The sequence below is a fragment of the Montipora capricornis genome, chromosome 2 (genome assembly GCF_036669925.1).
Source record: "Montipora capricornis isolate CH-2021 chromosome 2, ASM3666992v2, whole genome shotgun sequence".
NCBI lineage: Eukaryota > Metazoa > Cnidaria > Anthozoa > Scleractinia > Acroporidae > Montipora > Montipora capricornis.
The window spans coordinates 46,723,815-46,736,314 of record NC_090884.1 but is presented as its reverse complement, the minus strand read 5'-3'; the positions used below and the strand labels follow the sequence as shown (position 1 = coordinate 46,736,314).

The window sequence follows — 12,500 nt, the reverse complement described above, 5'->3', positions numbered from 1 at the left end:
TTCGAAGTCTGCCACATTTGAAAACCCATTTTTATTAATGCAAGACTCCTCCATGTCACAGTGTCTCTCCGTTTCATCAAATGTAGGCAATTCTAATTCATTGTCTTGATCGATTGTTGGAACACTCTGTGTTATAGGAAGACACTGTTTTATAAGTACTTCCGAGAGCGCATTGTCAGTTTGGTCCTTGGTGTCTTGGCTATCGTCTTCATTTGGCTGAGGGAAGCTTTCATCATGATGGGATTGGACTTCTTTTGATAATTCACCGATGTCATCTCGGTATTCCTGAAACATTTCTTCAGGATTTTGACGGCCTTGATCTTCAGACATCTTCAATTGACTGGTACTATCTTTGGCCACAGTTCCTACATTCATCTCTGTTGTATTGCTTTCCACCGGGTGGCTGTACCTATCTGTTTCATCTTTCCCTGAAACGACTCGTTCACTTTGAAATCCGGAAGCAATCTCAGTGTTGCTGTGAATTTCTTCATTTTCAGTGGAAAGTTCTTCAGACTCTTTGCGTGGTTCCACATTTTTACTTGTGGTTCTCTCTTTATTGGATGTCGCCCTTTCTTGCGGGTTCTTGATCAAGGACGCCTGATTCGCGCGTCTTTGCTCCACCTCTCCAAACCCAACTGCCATCTTATCGACTTCACTGCTGGAGGATCGACTAAATCTCGAGAGCTTCTGCTCCGTGTCCATAATTCCATTTTTCTGACTTGGTGCGCTCTTTGATTTCAACAACGCTTGTCTCGTTCTGGGTCTGTTCGTATCGTTACTTTTCGCTTTTGAGACAAGACGTTTAGTAATTACAGTCGGCTCGGAACTGACGACAGATTTTCGTGTATTGGAAACAGCTTGATTTCGGCTTGATGTTTCTAGAACCAAGCGAGTGTTATTTAGTTCTTTTTGGCGCTGTGCACGAGTCGTAATTGAGCTTCTTGAAACAGCTTTATTTTGACGAGTTTCTGAAGAAACCTTTTGTCGTGATCGTGTGCTTTTAGAATTAATCACTCTTTCACGTTCTAGTTGTTCTCCAGCATCCAGTTGTGTCATCTTGCGATTGCTGTGTTGAACAGTTTGAGGATTCGATTCAGTATGTCCGAAGTCTGTCACATTTGAAAACCCATTTTTATTAATGCAAGATTCCTCCATGTCACAGTGTCTCTCCGTTTCATCAAATGTAGGCAATTCTAATTCATTGTCTTGATCGATTGTTGGAACACTCTGTGTGATAGGAAGACACTGTTTTATAAGTACTTCCGAGAGCGCATCGTCGGTTTGGTCCTTGGTGTCTTGGCTATCGTCTTCATTTGGCTGAGGGAAGCTTTCATCATGATGGGATTGGACTTCTTTTGATAATTCACCGATGTCATCTCGGTATTCCTGAAACATTTCTTCAGGATTTTGACGGCCTTGATCTTCAGACTTCTTCAATTGACTGGTACTATCTTTGGCCACAGTTCCTACATTCATCTCTGTTGTATTGCTTTCCACCGGGTGGCTGTACCTATCTGTTTCATCTTTCCCTGAAACGACTCGTTCACTTTGAAATCCGGAAGCAATCTCAGTGTTGCTGTGAATTTCTTCATTTTCAGTGGAAAGTTCTTCAGACTCTTTGCGTGGTTCCACATTTTTACTTGTGGTTCTCTCTTTATTGGATGTCGCCCTTTCTAGCGGGTTCTTGATCAAGGACGCCTGATTGTCGCGTCTTTGCTCCACCTCACCAAACCTAACTGCCGTCTTATCGACTTCACTGCTCGAGGATCGACTAGATCTCGAGAGCTTCCGCTCCGTGTCCGTAATTCCATTTTTCTGACTTGCTACGCTCTTTGATTTCAACAACGCTTGCCTCGTTCTGGGTCTGTTCGTATCGTTACTTTTGGCTTTTGAGATAAGACGTTTAGTAATTGCAGTTGGCTTGGAACTGACGACAGATTTCCGTGTATTGGAAACAGCTTGATTTCGGCTTGATGTTTCTAGAACCAAGCGAGTGTTATTTAGTTCTTTTTGGCGCTGTGCACGAGTTTTAATTGAGCTCCTTGAAACAGCTTTATTTTGACGAGTTTCTGAAGAAACCTTTTGTCGTGATCGTGTGCTTTCTGAATGAATCACTCTTTCACGTTCTAATTTACCATTAGGTTGTCCCATAGAACCCAAACATTTAGTTTTCTCTAGCGGCTTTGTAGTTCCTCTACGAGGGCGCAATGGAGGTTTTAGAGAGATCGTATCGCCTCTTGCTTGCCGAAGGTTATAACGATTTTCTTTTCTGTTGCTGTAGTCTTCATTTTCAGAGGATGATTCGCCAGTGTTGTCCTCGATTATCATGTTGAGTGTTTCACACAATGCTTCCAACTCATCGTCCTTCACGTCGTCTGCAGCTGTTTTCGAAGCAAATGCCTTCTCTGGTGCACACTTCAACTCTCTCTCAGAATCAGTTTCTCTCTCTGAATCAGTACTGCTTTCCAAGGTACCCAAAATATTTTCCAGAACAGAGGACAACTCGTCTGCTTCCTTCGACGCGGTCTTATTAGGTAGAAGGGCTGCATACTGCTTCGCGCCCATTGTGTCGTTATTAGCGTGTTCAGTAACTTCCTTGTCTGGGAGTGAATTCGTGTTGTATTTTGCTTGTTTCACGGACTCATCCGTAGCAGCCGACGTTTTCAGGTCAATAGGATTTTCCATAACAAGATCGCAAACTGTATCTTTCTCAGCAACCCCTCGCTTAGAGAATCTCCAGATGATTGGTGAAGTACGGTCCTCTCTGCCTTCAAGAGAGGTGTAAAGAACATCCTCACTGACGCAACGACGAAGTTTTTTGCTTAGCTCTTGAGCCTTTTCTTCTTTCAAGGAATTCTCCGGTTTCTGGCATTCAATTTCCGTGGAATCATTTGATGATAAAGTGGTACATTTCTCTGATGTTTTTCTCAATCCATTAACTTCATCCACCGACATGGCCCTACGAAAGCCCATTAATTTTGAATTCCTCTCTAAACTCAGCCTTCTCGTCCTATAAGGATTGCATCTCGACGAAGTTAAAGCTTCCTTCAGCTCCATTATTTTTTCCGCCAGATCAGATGAGCCTGTTCTTTGAAAGGTTGGCCTTCTTTCCATCACTTTTAAATTCTTACATTCTGGCCTTCTCTCGTCAATGATGCTGACAAATATGAAGAAGAAAAACGTTGAATTGTCAAAAAATGAGTTAAGTGAGGGTCCTGAAAGTGTTCGTATTAGGGTATTAGGGAAAAGGGGGGTGGGGTGTGTACCTCTTCGTTTCTTGTATGCTCTATAAAAACACACTGATAGTGATAAAAAGTGATTAAATCCATTCCCATTTAAATTTTTTTCCTATATGCAGGCCCAGTGACCAAGGATCACTTTTTGCCTTAAAACAAAGCTTATAGAGATTTTTCCATAAATGGTGCCAAAATAAAATACTCCCCTCCATGACGAGCAAGATTCAAAACATTTTAGACACTAAAATAAGTTAGTAAAATCATCGTAAAAACAAAAAAGTATAGGGGCGGCCGAATATGAAAGTGGCTTATAGGCCCCATTTTACACCTTCTCCTCCCTACTCATAGACTAGTTTTGCGATGAAATCAAGGCTAGTAAACTACTACATCAGGATACTGTATACCGTACCTAAGATACTTATTTAGAAGCAATAAAGGCTCTTCTGTTTTCTTTGACAACGGAAAGATAAGAAAACTTCCAACCTGAAAAAAAGAACAACAACAACAACAGCGGCAGGATTTTTCGTTTTTGTCGGGTCTGTTTGCGGAGAAAGACAAAGAATATCTGTACTAATATTACAATGTTGGATCAGATGGGCCGGACTCTTTTAGGATGCAAATAAACTAAGAGGCTCTTCAAACGGTCCCAACATCGCTCCGACAATGGAGCCAACACTTTGACTGCGAGGGAAGTCCAGATATTCAGCCTGGTGTGTGTGTTCTGGAAGTATCGAACGGAATGTTGGAACGGCTTCGACTCCAACCAACGTTTTCGACAACAAACGAGATGTTGAATCGATGTTGAATGAAAGTCTAAATGAGTTTAACTTTGATGATTTAACACACTTTCACCAGCAGCAACAACGACTTGGGAGCAGATCAATTTGTTGGACTCATTTGTTCCCAATTCAGTGACTTCAAAGCTCAGTTGGTAGAGCATTGCACCGGCATCGCAGAGGGTCATGGGATCGAATGAAGCAACCTGAATTTTTCAGTTGTCTTCAAGAGACAATTGCTCAAATTGTCCATATAGATGCGAGGATTCAGTAATTCTCTCTTCCATCTGTAACCTGCACTTTAATGATAGACATTAATTCCAATCACGTTTAGCAATGTTGATGAACGACCTGTTCAAACACTCTCGACATTTGGATCAAGAAATGAAGAAACTGTTCAAACGGGCCTTAACAGTCATTTAAGTCCCTGAAAACTTGGACAGTGATGTGGAAAGGAAGAGTGTGCTTTTGCCTTTTCTCAGGGGCAGATCTAGGATCCTGAGATGACTTACGGCTTTCTAGTACAAGTGGCATTCTGCAAAAAAAAAAAGTTACCAGTCAGCTACTCCATTCCTAAGTAGTGAACCCCCTCCTAAGAAAGATCCTCGATCCGCCCCTGATTTCTCCTTAAGTTTTCAAAGAATCCGGCGACTGTTGGCCATACTTCATTCCCCTACACACGGAACTGATGTGCCTGCTTAGTTACCTCGGTCCATCCACTCTCGGTCATGAACAACTTGGCGTTTCTTATTGTCCAAACGTTCTTTCTCAACTTAGCTCGTCCTTTAAATATCCTGCGATATTTTTCCTCGTTCGGGTCCTTCTGTATTTGCCTAAAAAGTAATCAGGAGAGATTTAGCTCTGCGTCTACCTTTCGGAAACGACAAACAGGTAAGCAGGCAATCAGGCAGCTGCTTTCCATAAAAGCCTGAAAATTCTCCTATTGATGGTTTGCATCTGACGTCACGGAAGCCATGTTCATGTACAGAAAAATGAGGTAAAATGTCTTTTGGGAATTTGACTATTATTATGCAAAACTTGTGAGGCCATTTTCTCTTGTTTTGTACACCAACATGGCCGTCTCATCACGTGGATGCAAAGTAAGAATTTTAACTTTCTCCTCTCTTTTGGGAATGCACCTAGTCTTTAGCTTGTGCGTTTTGTTTTCCCAATTTCAGACCACGTGATGTTACTATATGGAACAGTTTCTTTCAAATGGCGTCTTATGCACGTGCATATGTATGCATAACTTATGAAAAAACAAAAGGAAAATTCCCTTGGGAACATCACGTGGTCTGAAATGGGAAAACAAAACACACAAGTTAAAGAGGTACATTTTCTCCACGCCTGTAACCAATGGTATACGCCATACCCCCAGTAACACGAACGTCTGTAAATTTGTCCACTTTCAACAACAATTTCCTCAGCTGATATAACACCTAATACGCTAAAGTTAAGGTGCTCTTTCTATTTCTGGTATCAGGTTTTCATTCAGTTCAATTTTAACTCATTCAAATCGGTTGCCGATATTTAGGAGAAGGGTCTATTAATTACAACTAAAGTTGTTTCTATGATTTTTGACAAAACACAAATTTCAGTCTGAACTTGAACGCAACGCTAAATCCTATTAATAGATACATTGCTGGAAATCAACTTGCTCGAAGGTGTCTTGAACCAGCTCAAGACTGAGGCATTTCAGTGTTCCTCAAACGCCACTGATCACTCAAGGAGTGGCAGCTACCAATTCATTTAATGAAACAAAAAAATCAGGTTTATAGGAGATAACTATAGATTCTTTTATCTTCAACGAAGTTTTAATTAATGTTTTTAATTTTTTAATTTAATTTCTTTCTTATTCATTTTTTTGTTGTTGTAGTTCTATCCAGTGGATTTCACATGTGGATTATAACTTAGACAGACTAATAACTTAGATTCCAGTTCCCTTTCTCTTTTGTCCTTTCTCTTTTGTTAAACAAAGGATCATCTCTGCTGACTGACAGAAGTCTTGATCACGACCTCCCCTATTAATGCAACCGCATAATTGTCCTCTCACATTGATACATTGATGGAAATCAACTAAGCCCTTCTTATTCGTAAATTGGGTTTTCACGACAGCGGTCCAGTCATTCTTTAAGTTAAAACAGAGTGGAACTCGTTAAGAGAGGATTCAAAGGCAGAGTGATTTGGTGAAGTGCCTATCCTATAGGGATGATATCTCTTCACAAACGTTGCTTTTGTTATTCATGCAAATGTGCCAACCACAGGAACAAAAGACCCATTTTCCTTCGCTATAGGAGATTTTCACGTGAAACCATCGCCGCCGTGTTGGTGGACGAAAACAAAAGATCTCTCATTAGCTTCTTTTGTTCGTCCACCAGCAATTGTGCATTTCTCTATTGTTACTGGTGTCTTTAGAGGTTGGTTGAAAACGTCCTATTGAGGAAAGAGAAAAAAGTAATGGAAGAAATTTTAACTTACTTGAATAGAAAAATCATGTATTTAATTGAATCCCAAGCCTTCTGAGTTGTCGTGCTGTTTAGCAAATTCTTTAGTTTCTCCTCCATTTCTTCGGTTGGCTGCATGGAAGAGCGACGTCTCGTTTGAGATAACTTTGTAGAAGGAAGATCCTTGTTTGTAATCTGAATTGAAGAGAATTAGGACACCCTGGTTTACTAAATTTATCCGCCATAGCCACTTCGGGCTTTACTCGATACCACACACGTTTCTGTGAGTCCGGCACATGGCGAGAACATAATGAGCAAACACGCTCTTACCAGTAATTTAAAGACTCTGGCTTTTATTACGGTCCGACCGGCCTCTCAACTGAGACCCCACTCAAAGGTTTAATCCGTTGTCCCCAAATTTAGCTAAATGATCGCGTTTATCCAAAGAAGCCAAGTTTCTTTACCTCATTTTTACACGATGAGGAAACACTTGTCTTGGCATTTCAAAGCTTTCCGTGTTACTGCACAATGGCTCCATGCAATTAAGGAACACGAAAGTGATCTGGAATGATGAACGGTTTGCTAGTTTTCGGTCTATCATAAGCAAAAACCCACCTTCTCATCCAAAAATGAGTAGTTGGAAGCTGGTTGGTTCTTTTTCTTTCTCTCCTCATCCTTTTCTGTAACAATGATTTCTGTCTTTTGTGAACTAATTGAACTGGATTCCTTGATGAGAGAATCACTTTTCGAGACGGAAGAGGTCTCTCCTACTGATTTTCCATCTACGACACCCTTAAAACAAAGATAACGAAAAAAGCCTTGTGAGCATTGAAAACGTCGTTTGCTGACACTTCCTTTGAATTGTAAACAACAAATTAAAGAGTGGTCGCCAGTCACGCCGGATTGCATATTTCTGACAGTTTTTAGAAAACCTTAGCAACCGTTTATGCAATTAGAAGCTAAGTGGTAACTTAAGCATCTGTTATGAGGAAGACGACTTTTGTAATTTACACCCTTACCTCTTCGCGATCCGCCGTTTCTTCGCGTTCTTTCATTGCTGCGACGAGTGGCGTTTCTTGCCATATTGGAGAATTGAAATTTAATGACCTCTTTTCCACCTTGTTTGAACAATCGGCGTCTTTGTCAGTGAGTGAAACATCGTCTGGAGAATCAAGCAGCTATAAGCAAGAATAAGTGGAAATACTATGAATCACCGTAACATAACTTATGAAAAGAATAGAGATTCTCCTTTAGGAACTTTTTTTTCTTATTATGGTCCCGGTTACCAAAGTGAATTGCGACCCTATGGTAGAAATTGTAGCTGGGAGACCAAGATGAAAAAAAAAAATTTGAAATGTGATCAAAATGCATCCTGTTTACCGAGCTGAAACGTTCATATACAAAACAATTAAAGCTTGGTGAAGTTATTGGAATCTCGGCCCTCATCGTATATCATTGCTTATTTTTGTTTTTCAAGAGTGACTTCTTCGAGCGTAAAGTTTTGCCGAATATCAGCGTTGAACAACATTTGGGAGTAGAGAAAAAAACTCCTTGATTAATTTTTAACCTGGTATTAGCGTTCATCGGCTTTTGAATAAGCGGGGCTAGCTGGATTACCGAGCTATCCAGCCATCATACAACTGAGGCCAGACACTCAATTTCATTCAGCTACTACCTTGATTCTCAGCCTCTCCAGAGACGGTGAAGAAACCAAGTGCTTTCCATCTTTTCTCATCTGCAGGATCCTTTTCTTTTGCGACGGCGGTGTGGGTGTCGTACTGTACAACGAGTCGTTCCGATTCTCGGGACTATACTCGTCATGTTTTTCAGCCTTCATTTCGTCAGTGACAATCTGCTGCAGTTTTACCTCAGCGATCCCATCGACACTTAAAAAGAGTGTAGAAGATGGTTAATAAAAACTCAGCGCTTTTGTAAAAGATAAGAAATGATTTGAAAATAACAAGAAGTGAAAATATCCAAATACACTTTAAAAAATGCAATCCGGCCTGTGCAAGACCACGACATCAAGAAGTTTGCTCAGTTGCTCAGTCAAGGTTTCGCAAAGCGTCCTCGAGACCAGGGCCCAACGGTATTGTCTTGCAAAGAATAAGAAGGCGTTTTTTTCCTATTTTAACCAATGATGTTGCTGTTTCGAGGCGTTCTTTTTGGCCACCGCGTCGTAGATCTTAAGGTCCCTATTAAAAGGGCAACACTTTCTTCTCGGTTATCAGTTAAAGACCCTGAGTGTTGGTTGGCACAAGTTTGAACCCGTCTGGTGGTCTTAACTAAGTTAACAGTTGAGGCCATAAAAGGGACTCTCAAATTTTTAGATGCGGGCCGGTGGAGATGAGTAGGGTAATGCGGCGCACAGATTCTTCACATTTGCGTTCAGCAAATTGGCTAACTGGAAGACTGCCGGGACGAATAAACCGTCAGATCGATAGAGTTGATAATGTAAATTGACCACCGTACAGGGATTCTAAAATCTGACGTTTCAAGCGTTAGCCGAAGGGCTAACGCTCGAAACGTCAGCTTTAAGAATCCCTGTACGGTGGTCAATTTACATTATCAACTCCGTAGATAAAACCGAATTTTTGTGTACTACTTCCCCACCGACACAGTACCACAGTTTCTTTAGAAACTACCCCCTTTATTCGACAGATCAATAAATAGTTTTCATGTCTGCCCACGTTTTAGGTAAAAGGATATCGATCTAAGGTATCAAATTCCTCACTTCTCTAGTTTAGCTAGAGATGTACCTATCTTGAGTTTTTTCAATGGCGTCACATCTCCATTCATTGACTTTATCAGCGGTTTCATGTCGTTCAAAGTGTTGTAGCGATGAATAACGTCTCGAACTCGGCCACCAGCTTTCGAGAACTAGAAGATATAAGAACAGATACTATCACCAGAAGTCTATAACCCGTCTATAACCCGTCACGTGCAATCTGATTGGCCATAATTTGGCAGGACCCGTATTCTAAATTTAGATAATAAGGTACACCGTTGGATCAAGGCCAGATAAGAGACATCGACACTTTAGTGGGTTAGAGCGGATCAGTATCAATTGAGTGTCGAAAGTAATTAGCAAATTGCTTTCGGTTTGCATTACTTCACACAGTGATTGGTTCAAAGATCTCACGCCATTTATTCGACCAATCAGAAGTGAAATCAAAACCAATCGTGGCTTGTGCGTGCACATTTTCCCGCGCTTTGTGTCGGTTACGTGTAATTACTTCGCGTTTGATTGGCAAAAGTAATTACTTTGGTTTTGGCTTTACGACACTCGATTGAAACTCGCTCTATGAGCTTCTGCGATACCTGCACGAAAACCAAAGGTTAATCGAAGGGTCATAGGTTTGAGCAAAGGTGCAATCCGACTCGCCGGAATGTTTGTTAAGAGTCAACATCGAATAAAATACATCGCTTTAACAAAAACCATTTCATTCATTACAAATTAAGCGAGAATACACCATTTTGAACATTTCAGTCCTGCCAGTAGAGCGCGACAACTGTCACCTGAACTTAGTCAGCTCACTCTAGCTCAGTGGGAGAGCATTCACGCTAGTAATCGGAAGGTCATAAGTTTGCCTTAATAATGGAGGTGGTGAATTTGAAGTATGCCAGAATCATTGTAAAAAGGTTGTTTACGATCGAGATCGTACGCCGGCGTAAACCAGCAACCATCTTAGCTTGTAATGGAGAGCACAGCAAAGCTAAGGGTAGGTCCAATCTCCATTACAAATCAAGACTTACAATTATACGATCTCGACGGAGTCAAAGAAGAACTGAGGGACCGTCCGTGAAGCTAAGTCTTATAAATTGCGCGACCGAAGGCAATTGACCGGTGGTATATCCTTCTTGCTCGTTAATGTGAGAAGAAAAAAAAACGTTTTTCAAGCAACAGTAATGAACTTTTATCATTTAAGGCCGATTTACACGATACGATTTTTGCCGCATGCGACAAGCTTAGGCCTACGACAAGACTTACGATTGTCCCGGAATTTTAAAAGGTAAAGTCAGCTTACAAGCCAAGTGGTCGATCAGGCCGGAGCTTATCCCCGGTTTCTGTAGCATGAAGCGACTAGGAGTATTTCTACTCCCCCCTGGATGGGATGCTAGTCCATCGCAGGGTTACCCCCAGCATTAAATTCGCTTGTACCCATTTATACACCTGGTGGAGAGAGGCACCGAGGGAGTAAAGTGTCTTGCCCAAGACACAACACAATGTCCACGGTCAGGACCCGAACCCGGACCACCGCGCCTCCCTTTTAAAACATGTTCTAAAATGCTTTTTCTGACGAACACGACAATTGTAAACGAGTTGTAAGCCTGTCGTTATCTTGTCGCATGCGATAAAAATAGTACCGTGTAAATCGGCCTCAAGTGTACACAACTTTTTTACCCATGATCCTTTACGATCCGCGGCTATCGCTGGTATCATTCTGTCAATCAAAGAGGCGTTGCCATGAGGATCACTGCGGCCTCGCCAACAGCCGTTGCCACACTAAGATCTTGTGACTTTTCGTTTTCCTTGTCGAATTTAGGGCTGAGTTTGGAAAGAACCGGCATAGCTCGTTTAGCTGACGGTGATATCCTGTGCACAGAAGGTACAAAAGCGGAAAACACCAAGGAGTAAAGATCACAGCTTATCCTCAAAATTAGAGTACTAGGACAGATCACAGAGAAAATTAAAAAAAACTCTGAAAGTGGGTTGTTTAAGCAGCAAAGTCAGAAAAAGCCCTGAACGGTTCAGGGCGCTCGTTCCAAGCTTTTTCTGACTTTGCTGCTTAAACAACCACTTTCAGAATTTTACTTGGGTAAATCTCGTTACGACAAAAAAATCTGGTGATTCTCGGCTAAGGGGGAAAATGACAGCAAAAAATATAGGGTTTAATCGCGAAACAAAGCTGTGAAATCTATTTTAATGTAGCACTCTCCAGCAACTCGGAAGGAACTGCTAAATGCCGTAAAGCCGTCTGTGATTGACCCACATGCAGAAAATGACTATAATTTAGACACCCATCATTATCAAGTGAAGCTATGATCATCGCAGTTATGAACGCAATTTTACAATTGCGTAGAGAAGTCTGAAAAATTCCGGACTTCAACGGGGTTTTGACCTCGCGATTCCGGTGCGACGCTCTAACCCACTGAGCTATGAAGCCACTGACGTTGGGAGCTCGTCATTTGGGGGTCCTAATGGTCCCGTTCTAATGGTGAGTTGGTTAGAGCGTTGCACCGGAATCGCGAGGCCACGGGTTCAAACCCCGTTTGAAGACCTGAATTTTTCAGACCTCTCTACGCAATTGTAAAAAATTGCGTTCATAACCTACGAAGATCATAGCTTCACTTAATTTCATATCCGCAGTTCATATATGATTCATTTCATATACCATTTCACCCATCATTATATCAAATATTAGGTTACTCATAACTTTGGCTCAATTTCTGCCGCTTTGTCGCGGACTGGAAATCGAGGCCCACTTGCAACCTTTACAAGTTAGTTGCCTAATTTATTAGATTAACGGAAAAAAAAAAACATTCCAACCCACTTAGCAATTTCGTCCAGCAGTGCTTGCTTCTTGAACTTCTTGTTACTTGGAGTGTTCAGCACTTTTTTATTCAAAGATTGTTGGCTTGTTCTCGTTTCTTTATTTCCTCTTCGTTTTCTTTCTCGCTCTTTCTTCCTCCTCGACCTTTTTCTTATCTTCTTCAAGCCGCCTTTTTTTCTTCATCCTTCTTTTTCTTTTCTTCCTTCTCGTTTTGTTTCTCTTCTTCTTGTTTCCTTTTCTCCTCCTCTTTTCTTTTTCTTTCTTCTTCCTTTCTTTTCTGTCTCTCCTCCTTCTGTCTCTTTTTCTGTTCTTCCCTCTTAATCTTCTGTATTTCCCCCTCGTCCCTCTTTTTTGAACGTTGTCCCTTCTTTGGATTTCGTCGCCTTTTTGACGGATGTTGGAGCCTGAAACTTTTTGCCGAAACATTGTTATTTTTTTGTAGCTATATTTTCTCCCGCCTCGCCTTTCGATCTGGCCTCCATTTCTTTA

The 12,500-nt window shown here is 41.4% G+C and overlaps 1 protein-coding gene across 1 annotated transcript in view; it reads right to left on the bottom strand.

Moving 5' to 3' along the window:
- Positions 1 to 11,028, bottom strand: part of LOC138037414 (uncharacterized) — a 13,499-nt gene extending 2,471 nt beyond the window's left edge. Inside the window, exons 1-9 of the mRNA XM_068883343.1 lie at positions 10,947 to 11,028; positions 9,216 to 9,336; positions 8,132 to 8,342; positions 7,476 to 7,634; positions 7,072 to 7,248; positions 6,491 to 6,651; positions 4,719 to 4,845; positions 3,646 to 3,719; positions 1 to 3,157 (exon numbers count right to left, since the gene is read on the bottom strand). The exon at positions 1 to 3,157 is cut by the window's left edge and continues 2,471 nt beyond it. Coding sequence (XP_068739444.1) covers positions 1 to 3,157; positions 3,646 to 3,719; positions 4,719 to 4,845; positions 6,491 to 6,651; positions 7,072 to 7,248; positions 7,476 to 7,634; positions 8,132 to 8,342; positions 9,216 to 9,336; positions 10,947 to 11,028 — 4,269 coding nt within the window. The remainder of the gene's footprint in view (positions 3,158 to 3,645; positions 3,720 to 4,718; positions 4,846 to 6,490; positions 6,652 to 7,071; positions 7,249 to 7,475; positions 7,635 to 8,131; positions 8,343 to 9,215; positions 9,337 to 10,946) is intronic.
- Between the last annotated feature and the right edge of the window lie 1,472 nt (positions 11,029 to 12,500).